Source organism: Acipenser ruthenus, chromosome 1 (genome assembly GCF_902713425.1).
Source record: "Acipenser ruthenus chromosome 1, fAciRut3.2 maternal haplotype, whole genome shotgun sequence".
NCBI classification, from domain to species: Eukaryota; Metazoa; Chordata; class Actinopteri; order Acipenseriformes; family Acipenseridae; genus Acipenser; species Acipenser ruthenus.
Window position 1 is genome coordinate 44667638 of NC_081189.1, and position 12687 is coordinate 44680324.

The 12687-nt window shown below is 36.3% G+C and overlaps 1 protein-coding gene across 2 annotated transcripts in view; it reads right to left on the reverse strand.

Annotated features, from left to right (window-relative positions):
• Positions 1-6097: 6097 nt before the first annotated feature.
• LOC117420809 (cytochrome P450 1A1) overlaps positions 6098-12687 on the reverse strand; it is a 32883-nt gene continuing 26293 nt past the window's right edge. For both annotated transcript variants that reach the window (XM_059025615.1, XM_034034458.3), the window contains exons 6-7: positions 11143-11229; positions 6098-8926 (exon numbers count right to left, since the gene is read on the reverse strand). In XM_059025615.1, the coding sequence (XP_058881598.1) occupies positions 8644-8926; positions 11143-11229 (370 nt within the window). In that variant the 3' untranslated portion in view covers positions 6098-8643. The remainder of the gene's footprint in view (positions 8927-11142; positions 11230-12687) is intronic.

Genomic DNA, 12687 nt, shown 5'->3' on the forward strand with positions numbered 1-12687 from the left:
CCTTTCTCGTGGGGCCTCTTTGAATTACTAAATGTTCACTGACGCTCTCATGCATTTTATGTACCTGTATTCATTCTCACTGCAATCTTGCACGCAATGGTTAGAGCCCTCCTTCCTCTACAGTGGGTTCAACAGAGTTCAGGGAAAGTAAACTGCTGAGCAGCTGGGCGGCGCAGCAAACTACAAATGGTATAAGAAGCTTGGGCAGTTGAAATCCACCAGTCAGCAGAAACAGTCTTGTGGATGTTGAAATAAGTTCTGGTGACCAATTCCTAATGCCCACATCACAAAAAAAATTACTGGAACCTTTGCTGATAGTCTCTTATACCCTATTCATACTACCTAAATAATCAGAGCATGTTTAAAACATGATTGTGAAAGACGTGAATGGAAACCATGTTTTCAACATATCCCAATTGTGCATTATTTAGGTATTTGTGATCATGGATGATCTGCTTCATTGATCAAACACTTTGATGAACCCTGCAGATGAATAAGGGTTCTTGTTGTAAAAATAGGGCACCCATTATGCTTCTCTTAATAATGTTATTGTATAGAAAGTACACTTTCCTTTTGAATAGAATTATTGACAGTGATAAAATTAAAAGCCGTTATTTGCTATTGATAAATTTGTAAGTACATCTTGTAGTTTTGAAACATATGAAACCATTCAAGAAAGCTGTGCAGTCACAATTTACACATACTCAGCATTTTTTTTTTTACAGAAGGAATCTTTATATGTAAAGGTTTTTCAGTACTTAAGAAGTACTACTAAACACTGGGGTCTATTTTAATGATCTAAATACTGACAAATCTTAAAACTAACACCATAAATGTAGTGATGCTAACAACAGGAGTGGAAGCAGCTTCAAATTCCATCTTAACTCTTTACAATGTTTCTAATCACTGAATTCAGGAGCAACTCTCTCGCTCTAGTTGCCAAATTGACTTAACTGTAGACATATGTACTGTTACACAGGATCAATTCAGAAAAGTTGAGTTCATGGAAGGGCATACTTAGAGTGCTCTGATGACTAATGCTGGTAAAACCTATGCCAATAACACACATTAAAACATTTCTATGACATCACCCTTTGATCTTTTGCTTGATTAATTCTATGAATCTTCTAACTAAAAGTGGCTGGGTGGCTTTGAGGAGAAGGGCTGTGTGGGGCAGATAATGCACATTCATTATTATTACGCAACAATCATTTCAACAATTAGTTAAATATAGTGTTACACGTTACACATTTCAAATGTAACACTTAGAAAAGGGCTTGCGATTTCAGTTTAGCATTTCATATTGTTTGCTAAAAGTAATACAATTATACTTTAACATAATGTAAAAAAAAATCATAATTAAAAATTGTGACAAAGCTTCTTTATTTACAGTATAACTTTGAACACAGTTTTGGGTTCCTAACACGTCTTTGATAGGTAAATCACTCTCAACAACAAAGGATGGGTTTAAACAGGACAGGACCTGTATGTTTATTTGCTCCATGGTTTCTCTTTTCCAGTGGTAACACGGCTTCTTAACAAACAATACATAACAAAACTAAATCCTAGCTCCTGTTTTCGAGCACTAACTAAACTTAAGAAGTAGCAGGGTTCCGAAAAATATAGTTATACATCCCCATGTGTTTAAAATGTTTAAATAACATACTTGTATTTTTTTTAATTTTCTTTGGCTTGTTTACATGCACGTGAAAACCGACTCTAGTCATGACTGTGTGACGTTGTCATGCAAATACATTGAGAAACAGCAAAAGGACACTTTTGGCAGCACGACTTTAAGGGCAGGTTGAATCGCTTTCTCACGATAAAAACAGATGCAAAAACCCATGTAAACCGGAGCAGGAATCGTGCTTGTGTCTCACAAGATTTCAGCAGTCAAGATCCCATTCTTCTGACTTAATCTCACCTAATCTCCAGCAGAAAGGCCTCACAAAACATACCCCCACCCCCCTCAACACACAAACACACACACACAATGTACATTTATGGACTACTTCAACACTCATACTCATACCTACAACTGTTGACAGCAGTCATTATCAAAGTATATTTTAAACATCATCAATGTTAAAATGAAAGACAAACTATCAGATACAACTCAAAAGTTTTATTCCAGCACATCATATCAAACATCTGCACAGCCGAAAATCCGTATTTAAATGAACAATTAAACAGAAAAGTGGTTATTTTCTAACTTGCCACACATAAACCACTACTTCCAAAAATGAAAAACTATAATAAAATAAACATTTCAAAATAAACTAGTGTGTAAACACTAGTTTATGTACATACAAATCTGTAAAAACAAGTGTCGTTTTTTAATCTAAAAAGAAAGTAACATATGATTAAAATGAATTGAAAGAATGAATTTCTCTTGTTAAATGTTTTTATCTTCATGGCAACTTGAAGCTCTCCTCACGATATTCAGAGTCGTTCTTTTCCTACTTAGTAAGCAGACACGGACATTTAAATATCCCTTTCCCTAAATGACTACGAATTGAGCAATCTGCATTGGTAAGGACAATTTTTTTCCTAAATCAAAACTGCATAGCAGCGCATTTCCTGAAAAGCACGGCAAACACGTTGTGAGGAAAACTGTCATGACTTGTGCATGTAAACGCTGCCATTGTTAACATCCTGACAACTTTTTACACTTATAAACTTTAAACTCTGGTTCAAAATGGCCGCTCTAGTTTGAGATCTGTTCTCTAAAATCACTGCAGGAAGAGCGATTAAAAAAAAAAAAAAGTGCTCTGGCTTTTCTGTTCCGTACCACATCATGGATTGCTATTGCTGTGTTACCTGTTTGACAATGTGGGCAATAATCCTTACACTATCATCAGTGCATGTGACCCAGTTGGCTTGTGGGTGACATCAGACCAGGAAGAGTTTGACACAACAGGCAAGTACTACGGGTGAAGCGCTGGTGTGCACGTTTAATAATAAATAAAAAGGTTGAACAAAACAGAAACACTTCACAAAACAAAACAGCATGGTGGCCAAAACAGACAAACAAAACAGACACAGAACAAACAAGTATCGTGCTGGTGTAAAACCTGCACAGGTAGCAATTGTTATACTTGATTTTAATTCTCTTTACCTCATGACTCGCGTCTCTCTTTACGCCTCTAACACACTAACCCCGTTCCGCCAAAGCTACAGGTTTTTATACATGTGACCTTCTCCATATGAGTAATAAATTAATCAATCTGGAGACGGTCACATTCTGCACGGGTTTAGCTGGATGGGGAATTTTAACCCCATCCATGCTGTAGAACAATTAACAATAACAACATGTTTTTAAAACCAAACCATACACTTAAATAATAACACAACAACAAATACAAAATAATACATATACACACAGAGGTGGGGTGTACCCTGTCACACTCTGCTACTACAGTGGTCATTTTGAAAAGAGCTTTGAAACAGAGTTTAAAGTTATAAGTGTACAAAGTTGTCAGATGTAAACAATGACAATAAATGACAGCTATGTTATTAAACAGCTGTAGCAACACATGGGGATGTATAACGTTATATTTTTTCAGAACCCTGCTACTTACTCTTTAATAGGATCCCTAACTTTCGGTCAGACCACTAATCCAGTTTACTGGCTTTAAATATATTATTCATAAATCACAGATTTAATATTCTTTGTTTTAATGTATACCGTATTCAGGTCCAGGTCCTTACCTTCACACACACAGCTATTGTCTTTGAAACCTGTCCGTTTATACCTGCCTGGATCGTTAAATTACAAACAGGTGGATTAGTTTAACTGATTGCAGGTCAATCAGTGTTCTTGGATAGCTATGGCATTTTTTAATGCCTACCTTACATTCCAGGGTAAAGACTGCATACTATTTGGGGTCCTATGTATCTCCCTTCTACAATTCTACTCTGTATTCTACCACAAAATTAATTTCCACATGTAACAGGGATGTTCTGTTAGGAGAGTGGGCACCCGCTACTAGACGAGAGAGACACAGAGGTTAACGTTGAAACAGTGCTCAAGCGTCCAGGTTTTATTAACAGTTTACAGACAGTCATGTGCAGTGGAACATGGCTGCCACTCACACAGTGAACATGAAAATAACAGATACAAAAATACAACACACTGTGCAAAAACAGCTAATAAAACAAAAGCTGGCTAAGTGCTGCTCCCACTATAATGGAGGTCCCAATTCAGTAACCTTCACCCTAACACACCCTATACTTAGGTGGGATTCACAATCCCCTAAATTAAATCCCTATGTGCTAAACTCTGGAACCCCCGATATATGCACAGACATGCAGTCATGAGCTTCAAGCAGGTAGATGAAGAAGAATCCTTTTTAAAGGCAAGTGGCAATGGTTAATTGATAATCAATTGATCAAACACCTGTCAATCTGTTAGCACACATATTTACTTTTGTAAAGTAACTGAATGGAATTAAATCACACATTAAGAATACAAGTTTGTCTCTGGATTTTCTGAAGATGTTTTTTGTTCTAAGTTGTATATGATAATGCTATTCTGATGCCTGCTGTTAGGGGCTAAACATATTCTTTATATCCTGATTAACTAATTTGGACACCCATTTAATTTATTGAAATTTCTCATTGTATTTAGTTCTAATTTCCTCCTTCTGATTTACTTTTAATTTACTCTTTCAGACTTTTTTTTTTTTTTTACTATGGAAAAAAAATACTTTAAATTATTACTAAACTAACTGAAGGTATAATTGAAATATAAAATGTATACAGGTATGAAGATGTGAGTTAATAGCTTGAAATAGAGCTTGAAGCAATTCCTAACACTGAAGATAAGAAATGTGAAATATGCTTCAGTATGTGTGCATGGGTGTATACAGTATAAACCTAAAGAATGCATGATGCTCTTCATACTGTACCTCTACCAGTTACGAACAGCTTCTGAAATGATTTAGGTAACTGACATTAATTAAGTTTAGTGGTAGGCTTTTTTGTTTGTTTGTTTTTTATCTTCCTTTAAGTTTATTTTTACTGTATTATTGTACCATTTTAATCAATATGATGATCTGCTGTTGTAGTGCCTGAATGAAGCAGTTTTCCAATTGCCACATTCAACCAAGCCCAATTTCCCATATAATGAGGCCTATGTTCTTTTCTTCCCCAAATACCAAACTGCACGACTTGGTGGGGGTTTCCAGAGTTAAGTGTCACAACTATATTTTTATTAGCCTCATGTAACAATGCAACACAAAACTGGCCACTTTATGATAATATATAATCATAATAATAATAATAATCATTTATATCTATATACAAAAGTGTTATATCATGGATTAACATACACAATGTATTATTTGTTTGTATTCATTCCAAATGCATATCAATGTACTTGTAGCATGCATTTAGACTGTCTTTGAAGGAAATAACGTTAAGCATCACTCAAATGTTGCCACCTCACTCTGGGTCAAAATACACACATACTGTGCCAGTAATCTATGTTTACATCAACAACAAAACTGTCAATACAGGTTAATATACAGTATACTTAAATATGTAATACATTCTCATATTGATGTTTTTGTTTACTTTATATTACGTTCTCTTACATGCTGTTTAGTGTAATTATATATATATATATATATATATATATATATATATATATATATATATATATATAATTACACTAAACAGCATGTAAGAGAATGTAATATAAAGTATGCATATTTATATATACTGTGTGTGTATATATATATATATATATATATATATATATATATATATATATATATATATATATATATATATTTTCTTCCACTGCACCTGGAAGTAATTGTAAATTAGAACTAGGTGCAGGGTATTTAAGAGGTGCAGTCAGTCTGCACTGGACGGCTGAGTAGAAGGAAGCAGGAGGTGTACCCTGCTGCCGAGCCGTCACAGAGAGGTACTGTGTGTTCCTTTTGTGTAATATAAAGCTTAGCTGTCCGGCTTATTTAGAGTAGGTTCCTGCTCATGTTTAGTTAGTGCTCGTAAAAGCTAGGTGTTTGTTTTCATTTTCGTTTTGTTTTTGTTTAGAAATAGCACGTCCGCGCTTTAACCTGCATTCCCTCCAACCCCCCTACAAGCAGTGGAAGAGGCAAGGCAACACAAGCAACCACAGACAGTCATAATCAGTTAAGACGAACAACATACAACTCTCATATCTCAGCGGCAATAAAACATCCATTTAACCACCAAAGGCTCTTTAAGTTTAAGATACATTTTTAAAAACTATTTATTGTCAGAATGGCACAGGGAAACGCTGTAGTGTTTTGAATTGATTTGAATACTTCAGCATTTTTTCACTACTTTAAGTAATCATTGGAGTCCGATTCAGACTCATTCAATATCTCATGTACACTTTGGTTTCCCAAAAGGTTAACATTTACATAAATTCAATCAGTTTATGCGATTTATTGCGATAAAATCCAACGTGTCCACCCAAAATTCTAGTGGCGTATGGGTATCTACCAGTGATTTGCCCCTTTTTGAAAAGAAGTGCCGAATTGTATAGCTTACCTCACCAGCTCAGCTCATTATCAGTCTTATGTATTCCACTGATGCAATTTTTGTAGCATTTTGGGCAGCAGTGTGGAGTAGTGGTTAGGGCTCTGGGCTCTTGACCGGAGGGTTGTGGGTTCAATCCCCAGTGGGGGACACTGCTGTTGTACCCTTGAGCAAGGTACTTTACCTAGATTGCTCCAGTAAAAACCCAACTGTATAAATGGGTAATTGTATGTAAAAATAATGTGATACCTGTATAATGTGAAATAATGTATAATGTGATATCTTGTAACAATTGTAAGTCGCCCTGGATAAGGGCGTCTGCTAAGAAATCAATAATAATAATGTTACAATTGTTATGTGTTAAATTATTTTTTTTTCCTGGGAATTGTTCAATTCTCTAAATAGTATATTAGTACATTCCTCAATTTTGGAATAACATGCATGGCACAATACCATGTTAGACAAAAAACCTGTGTGATTGTGTGACAGAGAGCGAATGACTCCTAGTCAACAAACTCCCTCCCGACCTGTGAGGGCGCTGTATTACAGGAACAGAGTGCCTCATACCGGATGGACTGGCAGTTCATTCCAGGGTCAGTCGGAAGCCAGCCATCCAGGAAGGGGGCAGAGTCACAATGCCCGAAGTCATCGCCCTAATGCGGTACGCGATGTGTCAGTCATGGATTGGAGGAGACGTGATTGAACTAGCTATCGCAGGGGGCGTGACTAAGGGTATAACAGGGGGTGTGACGATGTAATCTGTTCCTTCGTTGTGGTTACTGAAAGGACCCATTAACGAAACGAAAGTAATTAATTATCACAAGTGTTTTGTTTGTTTGATTGTGCTGTTTGTTTTTTGTCACTGTTAGACGGATAACACAAAGTGGGAGCTGTCGCTACTAGCCAGCACCAAAACCCAGACTACACTGCATCACTGATTCACAAACTCTTGTCTTTCACCGCACCTGCACTCGAGCACTCACTGTCTGGAGAAGTGATCGTGTCTGTGTTTGGTGTTGTTATAAAGTGTCATATTATTTCGGGACTGAAACCCTTGTTCTGCACGGAGTGATACACATTGCTGTGTAGCGCCCGTGATTATTATTTAAGTGTTGTTGACACGCAACCCAGCCAAATAAAGGAGCTGTTTTATTGAACTTTCACTGTCTTGTGTGTGTTATTCCTGCGCACTGCATGCCACTTTGCCACAGATTGATATCAGTCTTCTTTTGTAATAAACGTTTTAGGTGTGAAGTCATTTTATTAAGTGTTAATATTACTAATATTAAATGGCCAATGCTACATTTGTTGAAATGTTGAAATTTGTCAAAGCACCACTGTAATAAATTAGACGCACAACCACACAAACATGTTTTGAATAAACTGCTAAAATCTCTGGAGTTAAAAAAAAAATACCTGTGTAGTTAGCAGGTAGAGGCACAACATTTCTTTGCATTTGAGGGCTCAGTGCTGTCACCCATTATGTATGGAAGTTCTTTGGCATAATGTAAAATAATGTATACAGCATACTTTACTAATTATTTAGGTTGTTTAAATGTGTATTTCCTGATCTACATGCATGTTATAAAAACATAATTTTCTCTATTTTTACTGTCAATAGATTCTATGTATATACATAAGTTACATAGAAGAATAGAAGTAGCAATAGCAATGAATGTAAACATAGATATATAGCTGTTTAATAGATGGATAAAAAGTAACTATTAGTGGTACATAATCTAACAGCTAAATTACTTAGTTGTGAGGGACCTGGTAGAAGCAGTAACCTCATTTGGGGAATTATTCTATATGAAAAAACCTGCTCATGTGTTGGCAATTATAGAATGTATGTATCATGAATGCATTGCCATCACACAGAAACTATTGAACCAGCTCTGCACAGCGTAATGCATTCACAAAGCTCACACAACTGAATGGGATGTAATTGCTGGCTTTACATTGTATTTAACTTTTTTTAGGGTTAAGCATTCTTTCATTGCATTCAAAAATCAATTAGAGATTTTGGTTCCACATTCAAAACCAGTTAGTAGCTTATTGCCTTTTTTTGACAAACAGATACTATGATAGAGATATGTTGTGTGTGTGTTGTTAAAGTCTCTGAGAAACTGTGACCTTATATGGTTTAGGTTTCATTGTCAGTCCATAATCAGCTGAAAGGCTAAGAGTTTGTCCAGATGCATTTTCAATCTTCAAGCGATGCAGTAACGTTGTTAAGAAGATGAACATCTCGAACCGAGCAAAGACGTCCCCGACACACCTTCGCTTACCAAGTCCGAATATCATGACTTTCTCCATCAGGTCCTTATTTAACTGTCCCGACTCATCTAAAAATCTTTCAGGATCAAATGAATTTGGATCATTCCACAGGTCTCTGGAGAAGACAGAAAACCAACACAGGACATCACTGACATAAGTCAAGTATATCAATTTTTATATATATCTATATATCTCTATATATCTCTATATATATATATATATATATATATATATATATATATATATATAGATAGATAGATAGATAGATAGATAGATAGATAGATAGATATAGATATAGATATACCGAGTATCAAAAGAAACTTATCACTATTATAACACATTTATAATAGTGATAAGGTATATAAATGATGTTATAAGGTATACAATAAGGTATATAAATGATGTATATTGACGAAATGTTTTTGGTTTCTTTTTAATCACTCAATCATTCATCCTTGACCATGACACGCTTCAGTGACTATGACTGAAGCATATGCACTTAATCACCTAATTAGTGAGACAGTTGATTGGACACTGTTTATGGAGTGATTTCAGATGTTGAATTCCAAGTATGAATAAAAGCAGAAAAAAAAAAAATCACAGAAAAAAAACAATATGCCACGTATGTCAAGAGAGCAGCACCTTCGTGCAATCGGCATGTTGGAGGCTGGACTAGGGCAGCGTACTGTGGCTCGTCGTCTTGGGTGCTCACAGCCAGCAATTTCACACCTGTTTAACTTTTATGTTTTACTGTAGTGTATTACAATAACTTAATTTATGCAGGCTGTTATATACTGTACATTACTTTTCATATCATGGATTGCCAGAGAATAGTGTTGTTTGTATTGAGTGCATAACATATTTCAAGTTGGTTTATTTTTCTGAACATCTACAGCATTTTGGGTTACTTGTAATAAGTTCTTTGTAATAAAATATATAAAAATAACTTACAATAACTTAGTTTACACTGGCTGTTCTATACATTATTTTACATTTCATTTCATATGACTCTGATCAAAACGAGTCATATATACATGTACACGTATGTATAAACCTATTGTCATTGTATCTCATTGTATTCCCTCACTCGGTTATGTGCATGACCTCACACCGGTCCCAAGCCCATACAATTATGCGGAATCCACTGTATATATATTTTATTTTAATTGTTTTATTATTATTATTTTTTTTAAAAAACACTACAACTTTAACCCTTTGCGGTCCTATGTGGGACCCTGTCCGACATCATCAATAAGATGCAAGAAACAGGTCTCTAGTCATTTTTTTCTCCGGAAAAAGCCGAGAAAACCATTCAATGGCCGAGTGAGACCGATAGGAGCCGACAGAAGCCGAAAAAAAGGGCGTATCTCATGAATAATGATAGACCCGACACCACATAGATAACATGGGCATAAACAAACAAGATAGCTGCTTCCGCATCCAGCGCTCAAAGAATATCACAGACATTTGCAGAGCTTTTTTTAGATGTTATAGTAATAAAATAATGACTTGGATCGCATTATTGAGGAGTTTGGTGGTAAAACAAGTGATCAAGAGATGATTTATCGGTATGTACTATTATTATTTGAAAAATATAGTGAACAAGGGGTGGGGCGGGGCTGGAGAAGCAGTACTGAGTGTCCTGTTGATATGCAATGCCTTTTAAACCTGTTTTACTGTGAAAAAAATGCTTTTAAACAGCGTGTCTAAAATAAACTACACATGTGAAAATAAACTGGACCTGACGCGCCTGAGACGCTCTGAATAAATGGACCGCTAAGGGTTAAAACCAAGCAAGAAATTACCATTGGCCAAGAAAGGACATACCCAACAAGATTAAGGATTTTTCAGACAAAGAAATAATGCATGGAGGTTTTTGGCAGGATAATAAGAGTGTTCAGGACATAACAAGTTTGTTTACATACTTGTGCTTGTTGTGTAATACTGCACTTTGATGTGGTTTCCTGATACTGGCTCCAGATTTAACTCTTCTTAACCACTAACTGCATTTATACTCAACATATGCTTGTCAGTGGGCTGAGACAACTACAAGTGATCCATGCTCAAAATCCAAAAGACATATTTTAACTGTGAATGGGGAACACTATTTAGAAAGCAATGTGTACTTGAAGGGGTCATTGTGCATAACAAAATAGGGAAAACATTACAGTAATTGTTTGCAAAGAAGTGCATTCAATAATTGATTTTACCTCACTAGTTTCTATACCACTTTTTTACTGATGTTGTGAAGGAATTCTGTAAATGCTATTCACAACTTTAAGAAACAAATATCCCAGTTAAACATGTTATAATGAAATTGAAAATACTTACACATCATGATTGATTTGATACTGATTTATGAAAACACAAGTGTCTTTGGGAATGAAATATCCATTGAGGGTGGTGTCTGCCGTAGTACTAGATGAAAAAAAGATTGAAAGGACTATCAGCAAATTATTTATTTATTGATACATGTTTCAACCTAAATTGAAATGATCAAGTCGAATGTTGCCATGCTACTGAAACTGAAGATCAACAGGCGACCTTCATTCCCAGTGTCAAGCCAATCACCTCTTTTCACCCACTGACCCTAAACCACAGATGTTACCAAGTCACTGAGCCCTGGAGATCAGGCCCATCCTGGGAAGCCTCTACTTTGTCTCGCCGGTCACCTGCTTGGTATAGGCACTGAAGTGTGACAATGAATTATACTGGACACTACCATCCAGCAAGTACTGGGGAGGAATAAACAAGAATTACTGAGTGTTGGGATGTTTTATGTCCACTTTACCCAACTTGCTAAATATCTTAATCTACCTGAATATCTCCCTTTGAAAAATATCCTGAAGGTTTGTGAAAGCCATCCTATAATGTAAATAATCAATTTTCTACTAATGCAGAACGACCATGTGGAACATTTGTTCTATATTTTAAAGTGGTAAATGACAAAGACTGGTATGATGTCCCAATTCTGTATCCCAAAACTTCTCAAGGATACTTAAGTTTTAGGCAGGTGTGAAAAAATGCTGTAAAGTAAGAATGCTTTCAAAAATAGACATGTTAATAGATTATATTTATCAATTAACTAAATGCAAAGTGAGTGAACAGAAGAAAAATCTAAATCAAATCCATATTTAGTGTGACCACCCTTTGCCTTCAAAACAGCATCAATTCTTCTAGGTACACTTGCACAAAGTCAGGGATTTTGTAGGCATATAGTCAGGTGTATGATTAAACAATTATACCAAACAGGTGCTAATGATCATCAATTCAATGTGTAGGTTGAAACACAATCATTAACTGAAACAGAAACAGCTGTGTAGGAGGAATAAAACTGGGTGGGGAACAGCCAAACTCAGCTAACAAGGTGAGGTTGCTGAAGACAGTTTACTGTCAAAAGTCATACACCATGGCAAGACTGAGCACAGCAACAAGACACAAGGTAGTTATACTGCATCAGCAAGGTCTCTCCCAGGCAGAAATTTCAAGGCAGACAGGGGTTTCCAGATGTGCTGTCCAAGCTCTTTTGAAGAAGCACAAAGAAACGGGCAACGTTGAGGACCGTAGACACAGTGGTCGGCCAAGGAAACTTACTGCAGCAGATGAAAGACACATCATGCTTACTTCCCTTCGCAATCGGAAGATGTCCAGCGGTGCCTTCAGCTCAGAATTGGCAGAAAACAGTGGGACCCTGGTACACCCATCTACTGTCCGGAGAAGTCTGGTCAGAAGTGGCCTTCATGGAAGACTTGCAGCCAAAAAGCCATACCTCCGACGTGGAAACAAGGCCAAGCGACTCAACTATGCACGAAAACACAGGAACTGGGGTGCAGAAAAATGGCAGCAGGTGCTCTGGACTGGTGAGTCAAAATTTGA